The 22,472-nt window shown below is 40.8% G+C and overlaps 1 protein-coding gene across 1 annotated transcript in view; it reads left to right on the top strand.

Annotated features, from left to right (window-relative positions):
- LOC104990937 (neuronal acetylcholine receptor subunit alpha-7) overlaps positions 1-22,472 on the top strand; it is a 142,312-nt gene that overhangs the window by 97,570 nt on the left and 22,270 nt on the right. The window contains exon 4 of the mRNA XM_010843266.1: positions 21,266-21,345. Within this exon, the coding sequence (XP_010841568.1) occupies positions 21,266-21,345 (80 nt within the window). The remainder of the gene's footprint in view (positions 1-21,265; positions 21,346-22,472) is intronic.

Raw genomic sequence — 22,472 nt, 5'->3', positions numbered from 1 at the left:
CTGCAAGAATGTTAAATATTATCAGACCCTTTTTTTTTTTTTTGCATCAGTTGATATAAGCATGTGCTTTTTATTGTTTAGCCTGGCAGGCTACAGTCAATGGTGTTGCAGAGTTGGACACAACTGAGCGACTAACATAACACACACATGGTTGATTCCGTGATCAGTTTTGAAATGCTCAACCAGCCTTGCAATCATGGAATAAACCCCACTTGGTTATGTGTATAATTCTTTATATATGCTGTTGAATTGTATTTGCTTATTTCTTGTTAAGGATTTTTATGTATGTTTATGAGGGAATGTATACATTTCTAGCTTTTTTCTTATTATTTTTTCAGTATCATCTTTGTGGTTTTGTTTTCAAAACAATATTAGCTTCTTAAAATGAGTAGATAGATATTCTCTCATCCTCTACTTTCTGTTAGAGAGTTATAGAACTGGTATTAATCCTTCTTAATTGTTCAGTACAATTTTCTAGTGAAATTATCAGGACCTAGTAAATTCTTTTCAGGAATTTTTAAATTATTAATTCAGTTTGTTTAATAATTTTGTGACTGTTCAGTTTATTTTCTCTCATTTAAGATTTAGTAGGTTGTGCTTTTCCAAGGAATTGGTTTTCATCTAAAATGTGAAATGCATATGTGAAGAGTTGTTTGCAACATTCCCTTGTCATTTTTTGATGTGTATAGGGCTTGTAGTAATATACTCAAATTCATTCCTGATGTTGGCTTGTCTGTTTAATTGATCTTTTCAAATAAGTAGATTTTTGTTTCATTGATTTTCCCTATTGTTTTTATTTTCTTACTTTCATTGATTTTTCTTCCTATATTTATTATTTCATTCTCTCTACTTTTATAGGTTTATTTTTTGCTTCTCCTTTCTTGTTACTTGAAGAGTGAGCATGGAGTTACAGAAATGAGATTTCTTCTAGTATAAGCGCTTACTACTATACATTTCCCTCTCTGGTCAATACCAAAATCAGATTGATTGTATTCTTTGCAGCCAAAGATGGAAAAGCTCTATACAGTCAGCAAAGAAAAGACCTAGAGCTTACTGTGGCTCAGGTCATCAACTCCTTACTGCAAACTACAGGCTCAAATTGAAGAAAGTAGGGAAAACCACTAGGCAATTCATTTATGACCTAAATCAAATCTCTTATGATTATACAGTGAAGATGACAAATAGATTCAAGGGACTAAATCTGGGAGTTGGAGTTCCTGAAGAACTATGGATGGAGGTTCATGTCATTGTACAGGAGGTGATGACTAAAACCATGCCCAAGGAAAAGAAATGCAAGAAGGCAAAGTGGTTGTCTGAGGAGGCCTTACAAATAGCTGAGAAAAGAAGTGAAAAGCAAAGGATAAAAGGAAAGATAGACCCAACTGAATGCAGAGTTCCAGAGAATAGCAAGGAGAGATAAGAAAGCCTTCTTACGTGAACCATGCAGAGAAATAGAGGAGAACAGTAGAATGGGAAAGACTAGAGATCTCTTCAGGAAAATTAGAGATACCAAGGGAACACTTCATGCAAAGATGGGCACTCTAAGGGACAGAAATAGCAAGGACATAACAGAAGCAGAAGATATTAAGAAGAGGTAGCACGAATACTCAGAAGAACTGTACAAAAAGGTCTTAATGACCCAGATAACCATGATGGTGTGGTCACTCACCTAGAGCCAGACATCCTGGAATGTGAAGTCAAGTGGGCCCTAGGAAGTATTACTATGAACAAAGCTAGTGAAGGTGATGGAATTCTAGCTGAGCTATTTCTAACCCTAAAAGATGATGCTGTTAAAGTACTTCATTCAGTATGCCAGCAAATTTGGAAAACTCAGCAGTGGCCACAGCACTGTAAAAGGTCAGTTTTCATTCTGATCCCAGGAAGGGCAATGCCAAAGAATGTTAAAACTACCTCAGAATTGTATTCATTTCACATGCTAGCAAGGTAATACTCAAAATCCTTCAAGCTAGACTTCAACAGCAGATGAACTCAGAACTTCCAGATGTACAAGTTGGATTTAGAAAAGGCAGAGGAACCAGAAATCAAAATGCCAACATCTGCTAGATCACAGAAGAAGCTCTAAGAAAAGTAAATTAAAAAAAAAATCTACTTCTGCTTCATTGACTACGCCTAAAAGCTTTGACTGTGTGGATCATAACAAACTGGAAAATTCTTAAAGAGATAGGAATACCAGACCACCTTATCTGCCTCCTGAAAAATCTGTATGCAGGTCAAGAAGCAGCAGTTAGAACCAGACATGTAACAGCCGACTGGTTCAAAATTGGGAAAGGAGAACGTCAAGGTTGTATTTTGTCACCCTGCTTATTTAACTTACATGCAGAGTTCGTGTGAAATGCCAGGCTGGATGAAGCACAAACTGGAATCAAGATTGCCAGGAGAAATACCACCAACAACAGATATGCAGATGATACTATAATAAAGGCAGAAAATGAAGAGGAGGTAAAGAGCCTCTTGATGAAGGTGAAAGAGGAGAATGAAAAAGCTGGCTTAAAACAGCATTCAAAAAACGAAGATCATGGCATCCAATCCCATCACTCCTTGGCAAATAGATGGAGGGGAAAGTGGAAACAGTGAAAGATTTTATTTTCTTGGACTCCAAAATCACTGCAAACTGCAGCCACGAAATTAAAAGACATTCGCTCTTTGGAAGAAAAGCTATGACAAACCGAGACAGCATATTAAAAAACAGAGACATCATTTTGCCAACAAAGGACAGTAGAGTCAAAGCTATGGCTTTGCCAGTAGTCATGTATGGATGTGAGAGTTGGACCATAAAGAAGCCTGAGCGCCAAAGAATTGATGCTTTTGAACTGTGGTACTGGAGAATACTCTTGAGAGTCCCTTGGACAGCAAGGAGATCAAACCAGTCAATCCTAAAGGAAATCAACCTTGACTATTCATTGGAAGGTCTGATGCTGAAGCTGCAGCTCCAATACTTCGGCCACCTGATGCAGAGAGCCAGCTCATTGGAAAAGACCCTGATGGTAGGAAAGATTGAGAGCAAGAAGCAAAGGGGACAACAGAGGATCAGATGGTTCGGTGACATCACTGACTCAGTGGGCTTGAGTCTGAGCAAACTCTGGAAGATGGTGAAGGACAGGGAAGCCTGGCTTGCTGCAGTTCATGAGGTCACAAAGAATCATAAATGGCTTAGTGACTGAACAACAACAAATCTCCCTCTCTGTTCTTTACCTGTGCTTCACAAATTTTGGTATGTTATTTTCTTCAGTTCAGTTTATCTTTTGAGTTCTCTGTAGCATTTGTTTTTGACTCAGATTATTTTTTTTAAATGGTGTTTATATTCCGAGTGTTTGGAAATTCTCCTCTTATCTCCTTTTTTTTTTTACTTGTTTTTAATTTGATTCCATTGCAGACACAAATCACACATTCTGTATGGCTTAAATTCTTTTAAATTTGTTGAGGATTTTATGGCGCAAGTTGTGATCTGTCTAGCATATGTTCCATGGGGACTTGAAAACATTGTTTTTGCTGTGTTGGGGAAGTGTTTTCTGTCAGTTGGGTCCTATTTGTTGATGGTGATGGTGTGTGTTCTATGACTTTCCTAGTTGTCCTCTTATCAAGTATTGAGGAGGAGTGTTGAAGAATGTGGATTTGTCTCTTTCTTTTTTTAAAACTTCTTTCTGGTTTTGGTTCCTATATTTTTCAGCTTGTTTGTTTGGGAAAGAGTGTATGATTGCTGTGTCTTCTTGGTAGATGGAATTTTTAATCAGTATGTAGATTTATTATCTGCCCTTTGTAATTTTCTTTCGTCTAAAGTCTGGTTTATCTGGAAATAATATTGTAAATCTTGCTTGTTGTAATAACATTTTCTTCGAATATGTAATTTGGTTGGCAGCCTACAGTCCACAGTTGATGGGGTTGGTGGTAGAACGTGAGTTTCTCCTTTGGTGTTTAGCTGAGGTGGGACTTTTACTTATTTTGTTTTCTGTCTCTCTGGTTGCTGTTTCCTGGTCATTTGGCTTTTCTTAAGATGTTTTCATTGTTTCTGTCTACACTTTTGATGCTTCTCCAGGACTCAGTTTGGAATATGAGACAAATGGAAGCCCAGGGTCCTCGTGTCAGTCCTTCTGCTTTCTTCTCTGCACAGTGGCCTTATGTGTGTTTATATATTATGTTAGGAGTTTTAGGTATAGTTAATGGAAGTAATAGTGCTGTAAAACACTGATAACAAAATATCACACTCTGGGCTTTTTTCCCCCAAAGTAGGTGTTTATTTGGGGCAGAATACCCAGACCATTGCACTTTATTTCTTATTTATCTATATGTAGATAAATATATATATGTTCCACAAAACTCTTAAGTGACTGTAATGAATACATAAAAATGGAGACTTTTATTTTTCCCAGTTCTGGAGGCTGGAAATCCAAGATCAATAGCCAGCCAATTCTTTTCCAGGAGAAACCTCCCTGTCTGGCTTCTTATTGTGTCCTCGTATGGAAGAGAAGAGAGAGGCGATGAATACTAATTTAGCCTATTCTTAAAAGGCTACCAGTCCTATTGGATTAGGACTCCATTCTTATGACTGCACTTGGCCTTAATTACCTCCTTAAAGTCCTATTTCCAAATATAGTCATACTGGGGGTTAGGACTCCAGCAACATATGAATTTGGGGAGGGGGCAGTTCAGTCCATGCAAATAAGTAAGTGTCTATTCTATCCATAACTGAAAGTCTGAGCTCTAATTCCTGTTTTTTTGGAAATGATAATAGACATATTTGTGACTGTATTTATTTTAATCATATATTTTTCCAGATGAAACATGGGCTTTTTAAGGTTCTTAAATCCTCTTGTTCCATTTTATGAAATTTCTTTCCAAACACATTATACCAGCCTAGTTTACTTATAAGCAAATTAGGTCCCTGATGATATGTTCCACTTAATCTAAACCAGGTTTTTATTTTTCATTATTAACCTTCTTGCTTCAGTTTTTTGGTGGAAATATTTAGTATAACTTTAGGCAGGACATCTTTAGATTAACTTCTTGAAGGTAAAAACAATGTTTCTGTGTTATCATTTTTAGATTTTATTTATATTGTCATAGCAAGTGGTATTTTTCAAAAACATATGCTTAGTTTATTTAGAGTTCATATTTATTCAGATTATTGTTGATTAATTTCTTTATATTCTTCACCTAAAGGAAAAACTCCCTTAAAAAATTAGTCTGGTCACTTTTCAGCCAATTACTGAGGAACTTCAGGCAGGGACTTGGTGGATCCAGTTAGGTGGGAGGTTTTCATGGTGACCTACATGCCTGCTCAGAGGCCACGAGCCCAGGCGGGCAGAGTGCACAGTCAGCACCTTTCCCTCTGTATTTTCTGGTCACCTTCACTCCTGAGAATGTCTACACCTGATGCACAGTCCTTGTGTGCACAGTAACCAAGGGCACCAGCGGCAGAAGCTCTCCCTTCCCTGGCGGAGGTGGCTAGCTTTCTCTTGCTCCCTTGGTTTCATGGCCCTGGAAAGAAAGGGTGTCACAGGTTACACAGCTTAGAAATGGAGAATTCACTTTTACTTCATGGCCTCATTCACATTCATAAAGTAGGCTGCCCCACCTCTGTGTTAGAGGAACTGCAGGGGCTCTGGGCAGCCCAGGAGGGCAGAGGCCAGTGCTTTCCCCACATGTAGCCCTGGGAGCTCAGGGAGCAGTCCTGTGTCCCAGGTCACAAAAAGGCTCTCCTAGGGAGGAAGCTTCCCTGTAGGGAGCTTCCTTGCAGCTCAAACGGTAAAGAATCTGCCTGTGATGCAGAAAACCCATGTTTGATCCCTAAGTCGGGAAGGAAGATCCCTGGAGAAGGAAATTGCAACCCACTCCAGTATTCTTGCCTGGAGAATCCCAAGGACAGAGAAGCCTGGTGGGCTACAGTCCCTAGGGTCGCAAAGAGTCAGATATGACTGAGCAACTAACACTACACAAAAACTAGGGAGGCAGGGGTGAGACCTGGGCCCTGCCCTCTCAGACGCGGTGGGCCGGGACTGAGCAGGTACTGCCTTTGAAGCACTGCCCTCTCTGAGAAGGGGGCCAGAGGAGTATCTCCTTCTCAGTACAGGAAGGTGAACAGGAAGCTAACCTGTTTCTGGCTATGCGAGGGCAAGTTCCATGTCACAACCAGGGGCTTGGAGACTGAAGATTCATTCCAGTCTGTGGCATCTGCAAGGCAAGATATGTGCTGTCCAAGCTCCATGATGGTGCACCGGTGTTTGAGCCTTGAGTTTTCTGCCACCTGACAAATATCACAAACTCCAGTGGTTGGTGTCCCAGAGTAGGGGCTGGAAAGCTGTGAGGGGACAGCCACAGGGCTCTGCTCTTCCCCCACCTGTCCTTTGTTTCCACCAACACTGTGGCTGCATTTGTATCTCCTAAGCTCTTTGCATAGGCCTTCATTAGATTTCACAGCAAATGTTGCAAAGACCGTCAGGGTTGAAGACATATAGATAGCAATGGAACTCAAAGGCAGACAGACACGCACAAATAGATGAGTTGAAAATTAAGCTTACAAAAAAACATATAAAGAAACAGCAGCTCTCTTGGAGCAAATATCAGCAGATACAACAAACTGCAGATCTGGTTCTGAATTTTAGATAATAGAAACTAATAAATAATGTTTAAATAATCAAGTACAAGAATTGAAAATGCAAGAAAAAAAACAAAACACTCTTTGAATAGCTACTTTGAAAAAAATCACCTAAAATTAATAAGAGATGAAAATTATAAATGTTACAATAAAAAACTCAATTTATCTACAAATCAGAAATAAACTCATTAATGTGAAAAAAACTTACAGTTATCAAAGGAGAAAGGTGGAGGAGGGATAAATTAGGAGTTTGGGATTAACATACACTAATGTATATAAGCTAAATAAACAACAGGGACCTACTGTATAGCACAGGGAAGTATTCTCAATATTTTGTAATAACCTACAAGGGAAAGGAATCTTAAAAAGAATATATGTATGTATGTATGTGCACGTGCTCAGTAATGTTCAACTCTTTGTGACCCCATGGGCTATAGCCCTCCAGGCTCCTCTGTCTATGGAATCTTCCAGGCAACATTACTGGATCCATTTCCTCCTCCAGGAGATCTTCCTGATCCAGGGATCAAACCTGCATCTCCTGTATCTGTTATATTTGCAGGTGGATTCTTTACCACTGAGCCACCCAGGAAGCTAGTATATATACACACACATACACTCCCATATACATATATGTGTGTATAACTGAATTAGGGTGCTGTACACATTATAAATCAATGACACGCCAATGAAATTTTTTTTTGAAATTTTTTTAAAAATTGAAATCTTGGTAGAAGTATTGAGTGTCAGATGAGACAGTCAAAAGAGTAGAAGCAATTTCCTGGGTTGAATCATAGGCAGTAAAATATGAAATCATATTTTCATATGGGAAATATAAAAGAATAGTGAACAGTTGTGGGAATATCTCACACTTCTCAGGTGCTTCTCTGAACCAGGTCCTGCAAATATTTTACATATGTTTACAACATTTCTGAGAAGGGTACTGTTATTATTCCTATTTTTCAAATAAGTCAAAAATAGGAAGAGTCATCAAAATAACAGCACAGTATGTCTGATGTCTGGCAGAAAGCAATATTTGTGGATACATGAACCCCACTCACGAGTGACTCCACACTTATTAACCCTGAGACAGGGCTTATGAGTTCCTGTCATACGAAGGTGCTCCCACATGCTGTGGCTGGTATTGTAGAAGGAAATAATAGAACATGGGAGAAGTGTTAGGAGATGATTTTTCAGTGTAAAGATAAAATTGTGACCCATATACAGATATGTAAAAAATGGACACATGCTAAAGAATTAATTTTACTCATAAAACAGGGAACTAGGCAGATGTTAAATCCAATTAAAGGAAAAGTCAAACCAGGACAAATGTATATGAAGTAAAGGTTGAGATGAATTGTAAGTGGACATAAAATGTGTTTATTTAGAGGGCACAGGAAATCAAATCAACAGCAGTGAAATCACTCCCAGGCAACACATAATTTATACATCTCTCCCCTGCCTGCCAGCTTATAAAGAGCTTCCAAAGATCTCAGATGTAGTCCCAGACCTCAGGTAGCCAGCTCAGAGCTGTGTGCTTGTAGAGGATGGGTTTTCCAGTGAAATATGATACTATTTTTTTCTCCAGAAGCCATGTTCGAAAAGAATGGCCGAGAATTTAATAATATTGATGAACAACATAAATCCTCGGTTTCAGGAGATATAAGAAGTCTGAGGAAAGATAAATAACAAGAATGGGCACCTAGACAATTTTACTAAAGCCTGCAGAATGCAGGAAGCTAAGAGATGCTGGAAACACAAAGAACAAAAGATAGTTTGTTACAAAAGCATGAAGATTAGACTGACTGCAGGCCTTTTAGAGGCAACAGTCAGAAGCAGAAAAAGATAAGAGTAACATTAAAGTTTGATGGAAAATAATTGCCGACCTAGAATTCTGTACGTGCTAAACATTGTTTGCATGAGGGGCAAAATCAGGACATTTTCAGGAAAAGAAGGACTCAAGAATTATTGTTGCCATGAAGAGGTAAACTGCCTTAATGAAACTATCAGAGTATAAATGTAGGAACAGGGTCTGAAAAGAAATACAGTTAAAAATTCAGGTAAATATAAACAAGTTTGAGCATATGTAATATTAACAGTGAACTTGAGGGTGGGGGTAAAAACAACGTGAGATTAAAATGCTGAGAATAATAAAGCACTGTATGGATGGTACTTGGAGGTAAACCACTTAGTTGGATATAAGTTGCTCTAGCAGAGCATAGAGTTACCAGCTTTGAGTAAGATATACATGTTAAAAATGTAAGAATCAAAACTATCTGTGATACATTGCTAAGGTGGGGGAAAAAACCCAAATTCTAGATTATTGTATGTAAGGTCCAAAATTTTGTTTAAAATGTCTGTGTGTATGCATGTGGTATGCATCTGCATTATATTCAACAAGTGTATCCACATCCATAGAAAAAGTTCAGAAAAAAATGGTAAAGAGGTTACCTCTGAATTACAAAATTATGGGTAATTTTAATATTAATTCCTTAAATAATTTCATTAATTATGTTGTACCTACCAAGTGCTTTCCGTTTTCCTTTTTTGTGAATATGCTTTATTTCTGTAATTAGAAAAGAGCAATAAATGTTCATTTTAAAGGGATAAAAAGCATAAGAATAACTATCAGAAGCATAAGAATATTTTTTTAATTTCCAGACAGATGAGAAGCTAGTAGGGAAAGAATAAAGAAAATATGAGAAGCCTAAAGAAACAAGGCAAGTGCAATCAAAGAGAAAGAAATAAAGAGGGCAAAATTAAAGAGTAAGAATAAAACCAAGCATTTTAAGAGACAAGAGAGAGGATTGTCAGTTAGTTAAAAAGAGATTCCCCAACTGTCTGTCTATCAGCTATCTATCAGAGGCTTCTTAGGTGGCAGTAGTGGTAAAGAACCCGCCTGCCAAAGAAAGAGGCATAACACACTTGGGTTCAACCCCTGGGTCTGGAAGATCTGCTGTGGTAAATGGCAATCCACTCCAGTATTCTTGCCTGGAAAATCCCATGAACAGAGGAGCCTGGAAGGCTACGTCAATGAGGTCACAAAGAGTCAGACACAGCTGAAGCAACTTAGCCACCACACATCGATCTGTCTATATCTATCTATATATATATTTAAAAATCCAGCTATACGTTATTTGGATGGAAATAAAGTGTAAGTATACAAGAGGCCAAAAAAAAAAAAAAAAGGAAAAGATGTATTTGATCAACAGGAACAAGATAAAATTAAATGACTATGTTTACAACAGGAAAACACACACATACACACACACACACTCATATGCATGCACACTTGCTATAAGAAAAGAGGTACAATTAAGGTTAAAGTTCAAGTAATGAAATTTCTAAAAATATATAACAAATTTCACATGTATACACCTAATAAAATTACTTTGATACAAATGAAAAATTGGTAGATAAATCCATAATTATGATAGAAGATTTTAGTGTACTTTTTTAGTACTTGATAGTTGAAGAAGGGAAAAAAGTGTGTATCAATAGAATTCCACAGTTAACAAGCCTCATCTAATGTAGAGAAATGGATATAGATAGACACAGATAGAGATATGTCCTCAATCTACTGAAAATATATATCTAGAGAACTAAATACCCAAATGTGAATAAAAAAAAAAAAACTTTAGTGGGTGTGAATGTGTGAGAGCGTGTGTATATATATGTAAGGAGAAATCCATAGCTTTAAATGCTTACATTAGACAGTTCAGTTCAGTCACTCGGTCTTGTCCAACTCCTTGTGACCCCATGGACTGTAGCACGCCAGGCATCCCTGTCCCATCACCAACTCCCTGAGCTTGCTCAAACTCATGTCCATCGAGTCGGTGTTGCCATCCAACCATCTTATACTCTATCGTCCCCCTCTCCTCCTGCCTTCAAGCATCAGGGTCTTTTCTAATGAGTGTGATCTTTTTATCAGGTGGCCAAAATTGGAGCTTCAGCTTTAGCATCAGTCCTTCCAATAAATTCAGGATTGATTTCCTTTAGGATTAACTGGTCTGATTGCTTTGCAGTCCAAGGACCTTTCAAGAGTCTTCTCGAACACCACAGTCCAAAAGCATCAATTCTTAGGTACTCAGCTTTCTTTATGGGCCAACTCTCATATCCATACATAAATACTGGAAAAACCATAGCTTTGACTGGAGGGACCTTTGTCAGCAAAGTAATGTCTCTGCTTTTTAATATGCTGTCTGGGTTGGTCATAGCTTTTCTTCCAAGGAGCAAGCGTCTTTTAATTTCATGGCTGCAGTGATTTTGGAGCCCAAGAAAATAAAGTCTTTCGCTGTTTCCATTGTTTCCCCATTTGCCATAAAGTGATGGGACCGGATGCCATGATCTTCATTGTTTGAATGTTGAGTTTTAAGCCAGCTTTTTCACTCTCTGCTTTCACTTTCATCAAGAGGCTCTTTAATTCCTCTTCATTTTCTGCCATAAGGGTGATGTCATCTGCATATCTGAGGTTATTGTTATTTCCCCCAGCAGTCTTGATTCTAGCTTGTGCTTCATCCAGCCCGGCATTTCACGTGATCTACTCTGCATGTAAGTTAAATAAGCAAGGTGACAATATGCAGCCTGATGTACTCCTTTCCCAAGTTAGAACCAATCCATTGTTCCATGTCTGGTTCTAACTGTTGCTTCTTGACCTACATACAGGTTTCTCAGGAGGCAGGTAAGACGGTCTGGTATTCCCATCTCTAAGAATTTCCCACAGTTAGTTGTGATCCACAAGGTTTTAAAAGCAAAATTTGAATTAATTATTAATACCAATCACAAGAACTTAGAAAAATATTATATAAATAAAAAGAAGAATAAAGAAAAGAGTACAGACTTATTAAATGAGAAAAATAAGATAGAAATCAAGAAGGAATAAATTGGTTTTAAAAAGAACCAATAAAATGAACATGCCTCAGGGAATAATTATCAAGAAAGTAAAGAAGATACAAATAAATGTTTATTAGATATAAAAGAAGTCTATAACCATAGATGGCATTTTTAAAATAGAATATTATGGACAACTTTATGGCAATAAATTTGGAAATTTAGCCAGGATTTATTTTTTCTAGAAAAATATAAGCTGATTCTAGAGAAAATAGAAAAAATAGTTAACATAATTGAATCTATTTATTTCTTTAAAATATACTTTAGTTTTACATCCCCAGCATAATTGAGAAGGTTCACAGATTTCCCATATACCCCTCCCCCCACACATGCAATGCCTACCCCATTATGAACACCCCCACCAGAGTGGTGTATTAAGAAGCAGAGACGTCACTTTTCTGACAAAGGTCCATCTAGTCAAATCTGTGGGTTTTTCCAGTAGTCATGTATGGATGTGAGAGGTAGACCATAAAGAAGGCTGAGCACCAAAGAATTTATGCTATCGAACTGTGTTGCTGGAGAAGACTCGTAACAGCCCCTTAGACAGCAAGAAGATCCAACCACTCAATCCTACAGGAAATCAGCCCTGAATGTTCATTGGAAGAACTGATGCTGAAGCTGAAAGTCCAATATTTTGGCCACCTGATGCAAAGAACTGGCTCATCAGAAAAGACCCTGATTCTGGGAAAGATTGAGGGCAAGAGAAGAAGCGGGCAACAGGATGAGATGGTTGAATGACATCACTGACTCAGTGAGCATGAGTTTGGGCAAATCCAAAAGATACTGAAGGACAGGGAAGCCTGGTGTGCTGCAGTCCATGGGATTGCAAAGAGTCAGGCATGACTTAGTGACTGAACAACAATGTTTATTTGTTGCAGTTGATGAGTGACAAATAATTATCACCCTGTGGGGACAGAGCAAATTAGCCAAGATGGCATGTTCAGGCTCTCTGGCCCCACATCTTGTAAATAATGACTGTGTATCAGCTGAGGTCACTTACACCAGTGCACATGCCCATCACAAGCAGGTACTTGCTTGGTCACAAGCTACTTTGTGCTGTAGGGATATGTGAACTCCACCTGGAAAGTGGCAGCATTACTGCTGCGTCCTGGCTGTCCGTTGGGTCAGCCACAAGAGGAGAGAATATAGCGTGTCTACTGCCATGGCTGCTGTGTCAGCCAGGAGAGAGGTGGTGTTGTATTAGGTTATGCTATGGCTGTTGCCAGAAGAGAATAAATGTGTCTGCATTTCCTACAGATCCTCAAGTCTTCTTCCAGCCTCTTAGCTTGTGCCTCACCTACCCTGGGTTCAGCGAACAATGTGGACAGTGTGAACAGAATCAGCAATATACACCCAAAGTACATGGTTTACCCTGGGGCTCACTCTTTATGTTGTACATTGTATGGGTGTGGACAAAGGTATAATGACATGTATCCAGCATCATAGTAGCATACAGAATAGTTTCACTGCCTTAAAAATCTTCTGTGCTCTTCCTGTTCATCCCTTTCTCCCTCCAACTCCTGGAAGCCATTGAACTTTACTGTCTTCATAGTTTTGGCTAGTCTAGAATAAAGATCCGGAGAAGGCAATGGCGACCCACTCCAGTACTGTTGCCTGGAAAATCCCATGGACGGAGGAGCCTGGTAGGCTGCAGTCCATGGGGTCGCTAAGAGTCGGACACGACTGAGCGACTGCACTTTCACTTTTCACTTTCATGCATTGGAGAAGGAAATGGCAACCCACTCCAGTGTTCTTGCCTGGAGAATCCCAGGGACGGGGGAGCCCAGTGGGCTGCCGTCTGTGGGGTCGCACAGAGTCGGACACGACTGAAGCAACTTAGCAGCAAGCAGGCAGAATAAAGATCACTTTAAAATATCTTAATAATGGTATGAATTTAAATAAGAAAAGTAAAAGAACAAAACATTGAGAATTAGAAAGGAATATGTTTCAGTGATAAAAATTCACCTGCAATGCAGGAGACACGAGTTCAATTCCTGGGTTGGGAAGATCCCCTGGAGAAGGGAATGGCAACCCACTCCAGTATTCTTGCCTGGGAAATCCCATGGACAGAAGAGTCTGGTGGGCTACAGTCCATAGGGTCGCGGAGAGTCAGACAAGACTTAGCGACTAAACAACAACAAACTAGATTATCATCATTCAGACTCTATGACTTTTTTACATGAAGAACTCTTAGAGACTGTCTAGACAAAATATTTTGGATACAAGTATGAAAATATGAATGTATATCTTTACTCTTGCAACATTTAGAAAATGTAATTAAACATCTTATTTCTAATATCTGCAGGTATTAAAAAATGTCAACTGAAAAATCTAAGACCAAAATAAACGATGAGTTATATATTTATTTCTGGGAAAACTCAATACCATAAAGATGTCAAAATCTCCCAAACTAGTCTGTAAATTTTATATGATTCCAACTGAAGTCTCCACTCAGTCTTCATGGAATTGGACATGAATAAAGGGCCAAGGGATAGGTAAGATAATTTTTAAACAAAGGACAAAGTTGGAGGATTTAGCCTGCCAAATACCAATGTTTCCATACTGTTGTAGTGATTAAAATGATGTTGTCCTGGATCAGAAATAGTCCTTTGTTAATCAAGAAACAAAATTGGGAACCCAGAAACTTGACATATTCCATGGTAACATTTATCCCATATTTATAACACTGTTATTTGTTGCTCAGTTGTGTCAGGCTCTTTGCGACCCCATGGACTGCAGCACGCCAGGCTTCCCCATCCTTCACCATCTCCTGGAGCTTGCTAAAACTCATGTCCATTGAGTTGGTGATGCCATCCAACCATCTAGTCCTCTGTCATCCCCTTGTCCTCCTGCTTTCAATCTTTCCCAGCATCAGGGTCTTTTCCATTGAGTCGACTCTTTACATCAGATGGCCAAAGTATTGGAGCTTCAGTTTCAGCATCAGTCCTTCCAATGAATATTCAGGGTTGATTTCTTTTAGGATTGACTGGTTTGATCTCCTTGCAGTCCAGCAGGCTCTCAAGAGTCTTCTCCAGCACCACAGTTCAAAAGCATCAATTCTTTGGTGCTCAGGCTTCTTTATGGTCCAACTCTCACATCCATACATGACTACTGGAAAAACCATAGCTTTGACTATATGGACCTTTGTCCACGAAGTAGTATCTCTGCTTTTTAATATGTTATCTAGGTTTGTCATAGCTTTTCTTCCAAGGAGCAAGCATCCATTATTATGTTATATTATTTATAACACTATTGTAACATTGTTATAATCTATGCAGTGTTACATCTGATTGTTATCATTACATCCATGTTATATACCATGTAACAGTAAATTGGTGATTAAAGAAAAGATATTGATAAATTCTTCTAGAAGCCTCCTGCTAATGCCGAGATCTCTGCCTCCTAGGATCTCTGAAAGGTAGAAACAACCATGAAATTTTAGTTCTGCTCAAGACTTTTTGGTCACAATCTATGACAAGTCACATTGCTATAATTTGAACCTGTCCTGACACTTTAGAATAAAATATAAAGCAAAATAAAAATACCCAGATAAAGGACTTAACTAGTCATTTTTGAAACAAAATTGATCTTTTCTCTACAGATACTTTTCCTCTGAAATCTAGGCATCAGTGGTGTCTTAACATGTAATTGGCAGCTTTATTTTTTATTAAGAGATTTAAGATAAATGACACCTTCCATTGACAGTTGTTTGAGATAGATGGATTTCCTCTTTTTTCTTCACATACTTTTTTCTTACACTATTTTAAACTTTATTATTTTATTGAGATATAATTAAGGTATATATAAACTACTGTGTGTTTACCGTGTACAAGGTGTTGATTTGATACACATGTATGTGCCGTGTGCTGAGTCACTTCAGTTGTGTCTGGCGCTTTGTGACCCTGTGGACTGTAGCCTGCCAGGCCCCTCTGTCCATAGCCTGCTAGGCTCCTCTGTCCAGGCTAGAATACTGGAGTAGGTTGCCAGATCCTCCTCCAGGGAATCTTCTCCACCCAGGCATCAAACTTGCGCCACCTGCAGCTCTTGCAGCTTCTGCATTGCAGGCAGATTCTTTACCGCTGAGTCACCAGGGAATCCCTGATTCACACTTATATTGCAATGTAATTGCCACTGTAGCATTGCTGACATCTCTATCCTCATCATGTAATCATAATTTCTCTTTTGTGTTAGGAAAATTAAGATCATTTTTGTCTTATCTGCTCTCCCTCTTTCTGTCTTTTGAGGACCATGTGACCTCAGGGGAAACAGTTCTGATGGTGCCTGAGACCCTATTCATGACACTCCTCACCTCAGGAGCCCGCAGTGTACTCTTGGCAGCAGTGTATTGGCCCTGGGTTTTTGCTCAGAGGTGGGGGTCGGTGCTGCCAGGTGAGATAAGCAGAGACTGCACTGAGCTGGGATTGGAGGGCTCTGCTTCCAGTGCCAGGAGCACTTCCCAGGGCCGGATCTGACACTGTGTTACACCCTGGGGATGAGGAGGAGGGAGCCATCTTAGCCCAGACCACCAGGGTTCACTTGTGCCCCCTGGGCTCTGCCTGCCTGTGCTGCTGGACATCTGGAAGCACAGTTTGAAATCCTCCTGTAAGGATGGGCCCTTGGGTCCTGCAGGCACAGCCACTGATGGTTTGCTCTCAAGCCCCTGTAGTACTTGCCTTGCTGCCTAGGGCAGCATCTCACTCACCCCTGCTCCAACCACACCTTACCTTCGTGAAGCCTCCCTTGGTCCAGTCTATCTCCAGGCGTGTGACCAGACTGCACTTTCTGCTGGCAACACCCTCACCTTTCCACTTTTGAGCCTTCTGTGCATCTTTAGAGCCCTTCCAGGAGTCCTCTGACTGATGATGTAGGACCCGCACCTTCAATATTGGGGTTAAATAACCCTCCCTCTCCATGAGCACCTCTCGGTGGGGGTGCCCAGCTCATCTATCCATCACTAGCTGAACGGGGACCACGGCAGCCAGAGAGAAGAGCTTTTGAGGGGAGTGAAGAGCCATGTGCCAGGGTTGTCAAAAGCTCTGAGGGTGCACCCTGTTTTCCAGTAGTCAAGAAAAAATACAAATGTTTGACCAGTTCCTGAAACTTTAATACAGAAGGTTTCATATGCACACCAGCACAGAGAAAGAAAATGAGTTATATGGGGCCCCCCGGCCTCCAGGGTGACCAGAGTCTGCTGCCTACAAAGGCTGTGGTGCCACGTGTCCTGGACATTCCTGGTGGTGTCGCCTTTCAGGTCCTTGACATAGTTTTGGTTACTCGTGTTTCAGAGGGACTTTTCATCCCCTTCCTGTTTTCAGACTCAGATTTCAGCACAGGACCCCTTTTCAAACAAAGTTTATCTCCAGCCCTAATGGTGAAAACAGATAAAGTGGTATTGGCACATAATTATTACCAGAATTACTTTTATATAATTTACATATAAAATCAATTTGCCTGTGGGAAAGAACCTAAAACTTCCACAATGAGTATTAAGATATGAATTTTGATAATGATGACAGTGGTACAGTTCCATTTATCTCAGTATTCTATTTTGGTTGAACCATATTCAGAAATCACTGAGTCACAAAGGTAAGCTGTTGCTAATCGTAACAGATTTTTATCTTTTTACCTACTTGCCCTGTGATCTCTAGAGTCTCTTCAGTTAAATTGATTCAAATCCGTGAAGAAGGAGCTGTGTGTATGTTTTTCATCCAAAATTAATCACTAACAGTTGCCCACAGTCTTTATTATAACTATAAAAATTAGACAGGATGACACCCAAGCTTAAAATAAGCAAAGCTCTGCCAGCATCACACTGTGCTTTCTGCCTTTGTTGCTACAGAGGTGGGAAGAGATGTCAAGGCAGATGCAGGTTCTATGCTGGAATTGTAGGATCAAATGTGAATTGTTTTAATAGAGTAATACTGCAAACCTGAAATCTTACTGGATGACTCATTTCCAAGAGTTCCAAATACATGCAATATTCATGGCAAGAGGAGTCTTAAGCTAAACTTTCCCCAGTAAAGTAGTCAAACGGGCCATGTTAATGAATACATTGAGTGTCTGAAGAGTTAAGATTTTGAAAACAATTGTTTGAGTGTGTTTGAATTTTTATTTGTATTTTGAAACACAAGGAAAAGAAACTTGGAATCAAACACTTATAGAAACCTGAAGCACCTCCACAGAATCTTGGAGTTCCAGAGACCCTGATCTAAAAAGCAGGGTAAAATCCAGGGTGAGTTTGTGAAGGCCCACGTGCTCAGCTATTTGGCACCCAGTCACTGTTGGTGTCTTATTAGGACACCTGGGTACAGGCTGCTGTCAAGCAAAGAATATTTACATCTTGAGCCTTCCTCTTCCTCTCTCCCTGAATGTATGTACAAGTGAGGGAGTGGATGTGACCTTCATCTAGGAGGATTATCATTTTATCATAGCTTGGTCTCCTCCTTCCTTTCAGCAGCATCACATTTTTTATCTTCAAACCAAAGCTAGCTTGTACAGTTTTTCCTGAAGTTTCTGGTGCTGTTTTTTAATTAAAGATTTTTTAAAACAATGAGTCCTTCATCAAATCTGTGGTGTTTTCCAGCTTGTTGTTTCTTCTGTTCATTACTCTGAATCCACTTTACTCTCTTCAGAGACCCCTCATATCTTGCTGTAATTTGGACCCCCAACCCTTTTACTAGACCCTCTACACAGTTCACAAACTGGAATCAAGATTGCTGGGAGAAATATCAATAACCTCAGATATGCAGATGACATGACCCTTATGGCAGAAAGTGAAGAGGAACTCAAAAGCCTCTTGATGAAAGTGAAAGTGGAGAGTGAAAAAGTTGGCTTCAAGCTCAACGTTCAGAAAACGAAGATCATGGCATCTGGTCCCACCACTTCATGGGAAATAGATGGGGAAACAGTGGAAACAGTGTCAGACTTTATTTTTGGGGGCTCCAAAATCACTGCAGATGGTGACTGCAGCCATGAAATTAAAAGACGCTTACTCCTTGGAAGGAAAGTTATGACCAACCTAGATAGCAGATTCAAAAGCAGAGACATTACTTTGCCAACAAAGGTTCGTCTAGTCAAGGCTATGGTTTTTCCTGTGGTCACATATGGATGTGAGAGTTGGACTGTGAAGAAGGCTGAGCGCCGAATAATTGATGCTTTTGAACTGTGGTGTTGGAGAAGACTCTTGAAAGTCCCTTGGACTGCAAGGAGATCCAACCAGTCCATTCTGAAGGAGATCAGCCCTGGGTGTTCTTTGGAAGGAATGATGCTAAAGCTGAAACTCCAGTACTTTGGCCACCTCATGCGAAGAGTTGACTCATCGGAAAAGACTCTGATTCTGGGAGGGATTGGGGGCAGGAGGAGAAGGGGACGACAGAGGATGAGATGGCTGGATGGCATCACTGACTCGATGGACGTGAGTCTGGGTGAACTCCGGGAGTTGGTGATGGACAGGGAGGCCTGGCGTGCTGCGATTCATGGGGTCACAAAGAGTATCTGATCTACACAGTTCATCCTGAAAATCCCTTTTCTGGATCTTTAAGTTTAGTCTGAAAGTTTGTTTCTTCCTCTTTAGTGTTCACCCTCATTTTTCTGGAGCTGATGATCAAGTCCATGGCCAAGAAAATATACATAAGAAACACCTGAATGTTCTTGAAAACACCATTGTTTTTTTTTTTTTTTTTTTGTCTTCATACTTTAGGGGTTTCCTTCAGCTCTAAAATTTCTCCATGTGATTTCTCTCCCTCCCACTCCCCTGATGTTTCTTCCACTAATGTTGAGTGAATTTCCTCAGCCTTTACTTTAAGACCCTCATCCCTTCTGTCTTCTATTTCATCTCAGTGATTCTTACCAGCCAAACCTCCCACCCATTTTTAAATATGTATTTCATAGATCGTATTTAACTTCCATATTGCCCTCTGTTTTTCTAAATGCAATATCCATTTGAATTTTTATGAGGGTATTACTTTTTTTATTTTTTGAAAGGATTTTATTTTTTATTTTCTTTTCAATAAAGGATTTTCATTTATTTTTGAATGAAAGGATTTTTCATTCCTTTCATTGTCAGTTTCTTCTTGGGTCTTTCTTATCTCTATCCTTGACTGTGTCACAATGAAGCCTGTCCTCAGACATCTCGTGATGGTGAGTTTCCCCTTTAGAGAATGCTGGAGACAGAAAAGACTGCAGAGGCTCTGGAGACACGGGCAGCCCATAGCAGAGGTCCTCCAGTTGCTAAAAGGAGGGGAATTTAACTCATGGTGCTGGTACCATGACTGGCTGCCTACCTTTTCTTAAGGCCGTTTAGTTTTTATTCACACATAGGGCAGGATGCGAAGAGTTAACTCATTGCAAAAGACTCTGATGCTGGGAGGGATTGGCGGCGGGAGGAAAAGGGGACGACAGAGCATGAGATGGCTGGATGGCATCACCGACGTGAGTTTGAGTGAACTCCGGGAGTTGGTGATGGACAGGGAGGCCTGGCATGCTGCAATTCATGGGGTCTCGAAGAGTTGGACATGACTGAGCGACTAAACTGAACTGAACTGAGGGCAGTTATTTTAAGGATATGTTTTAATCAGGTATGGTAAGATACAGACACAGAAATAATGAAGGAAGGAAGTTTATTAGATACTCACAGTTCCCTAGAAACAGGAGGCTTGCTCGCCACACAGGGAAGCACCAGAGTCAATCAGAAGGCAGAGGGCTTGGGGAGAAGATGTGCTCAAAAGCCTTTATTGTGGTTTCCACAGGGAAGCAGTGAGGCAAGGTAAGCATGGCTAGAACTTGGAATGCTTTCAGCAGGCTCTGATGCATATGGCTTGTTGCTATTTGTCTGGTGTCTACCCCTGGGGTGATTAGGGTGGGTGGATGGTGGCCAGGAGATAAGAGCTCCATAAAGGAGCTAGTTGGGGTGTGGGCTCTGGATTAGTTGGTTTTCATTTGATTGAGTTGTTTGCTATCTCCAGGAATTGGCTAATCTGGGGCAGTGGGGTGATGGGGACAGTCCCTCCAGGGTCAGCAAGGCCCCAGATGTCAAAGTGTCAGAACACAGAAAGTGAAAGACCTGGTTAAGGGCTCTGGGTCTTAATTATTTTTTCCTTCCTGTTTTGTGTGCCTTCTTTAACCAGGTTGGTCACTGCTGTCTGGAGGAGGTTCTGAGCATGGTTAGGGGTGCGGCTGGGGTGCATTTATCTTAACTTGAACCTGATTCTGTTCTCTCCACCTGTCATCACCAGTCCTGGAGCCTGGTACCCCTAAAGGCTGCCCAGCTCCCCTGGGCACCTGCAGCCTCAGTCACTCAAGATGGATTTATCAAGCACCGTCTGAGCTTTGGACCCATTCATGGGGCTGAAACTAGAGCCTTGAATACAGTGGGTCCAAATCCCACTCTTCTGGGCTGATAGAGAGGCACTTTGCTCCCCCACCTCCCTACACTCTTGTCTCCTGTAGATAGATTGAAATGTCTCATCTGTAATGACCTCCTAAGTTGTCTTCAGGTTTCATTTTTGCTAAGAGCTTTGTTTTACATGCATATGGAAAAAATCAGCATCCCTGTGAAATGGAGGAGGGCATTGGCCCCATCCCCCTGTCCTCTGGGAAGACCTTCCAGGTCAGCCCCACATGGGGCTCTCACACTGCTGCCAGCTGCCCCACCTGAAAGCAACAGCCTTTCTCAGAACTTCTCAGACCATGGGAACAACCACCCCAAGGGCATGGGGAACCCACTGCCTGGCCGGCTTGGTTCATGGATCCTTCTCTTGTTTCTAGTGCTGATGAACGGTTTGATGCTACGTTCCACACCAATGTGTTAGTGAATTCTTCTGGGCACTGCCAGTACCTCCCTCCAGGTAAGCACCACTCCCTTTGTCCCCTGCATTTAGACAGTGTGAAGGAGGTTGGGGTGCCCAGTGGTGCCCCCAGGGGCAGCAGCTAGCTCTGTGCTCTGGGCATCCTTAGCTATCACACATGCCTGCTGCTTTTGCCTTCTTCTCCTCCACGCCCCTGTATATTCCCTGAATGTGGCAATGCTGTCTTCCTGGGGGTTTTTTTTTTTTTTTTGGTCTTGGGATCATGGCTCAAGCTGTCTTTGCCAACACATGCCCTCTGTCCTTATTGTCTGTCTTGTGTTCTCTAAATTTCTTTCACAACTGAAACAAGTCTCCTTTGTTAGGTCACTTCCATCCTCCTTACAATCTGCAAGCCAATCCCTTGGCCATTTCTTCCCTCACAACCCCAATTTTCCTTCCCACTGCACTGGATACCTGGGCAGGTGCTGCCCTCCAGGTGTTGACCTTGCTGGGCTGGCTTCTTGAGTGTGCACAGTAAAGCCCAGCGCATCTTGCTGGTGAGATCTGATGGTTTCTCACATCTTAGAGGTGAGATCTGATGGTTTCTTCCTGAAAGCGTGTCTCTTCTTCTCAGACAGCTGATGGATAACTGCTTCCTTGGATTGAATCTCCTCTCACCAGCCCATCATTCCTATCAGTTCGCAGGGCCCTGGGCCACTCATGAGTAGCCATGTGGTGGGAGACTTGGGCTTCATGGCCTTGAGATACTAACAGATTTTTAAAAAACCTTCTGGATGGTTTTTCACATGTTATTTCCCAGAGTTATTTCCCCTACTGCAACTGTTTGTTTAACTTCCTGCTCCCAGGCAGCCTGCAGCCACCTCCCACCTCACTACCAGCCCACATACCACACACACATACTGCATAACACACACACACACCCCACATGAATACACATTACCCACCATCCACATACATACACACACCACACCACACAAATAGACACATTACACAAAAGCATACCACACACTACACACTCTACATATTGCACACACACACACACATATATACACACACACAGCGCTCACAGTAGAGCTGGCTTTGCCTACTGGGTGGTGGTTTTTGTGCTGTTCCGGGTTAACAGAGGATAAGCACCCCAAAAGAAGGAGCTGTGTTTATTCCTATTA

This window comes from Bison bison, unplaced genomic scaffold (genome assembly GCF_000754665.1).
Source record: "Bison bison bison isolate TAMUID 2011002044 unplaced genomic scaffold, Bison_UMD1.0 scf7180017864181, whole genome shotgun sequence".
Taxonomy (NCBI): domain Eukaryota; kingdom Metazoa; phylum Chordata; class Mammalia; order Artiodactyla; family Bovidae; genus Bison; species Bison bison.
Note: the sequence above shows the minus strand (reverse complement) of the source record. Positions and strands in the feature narration are given on the sequence as shown.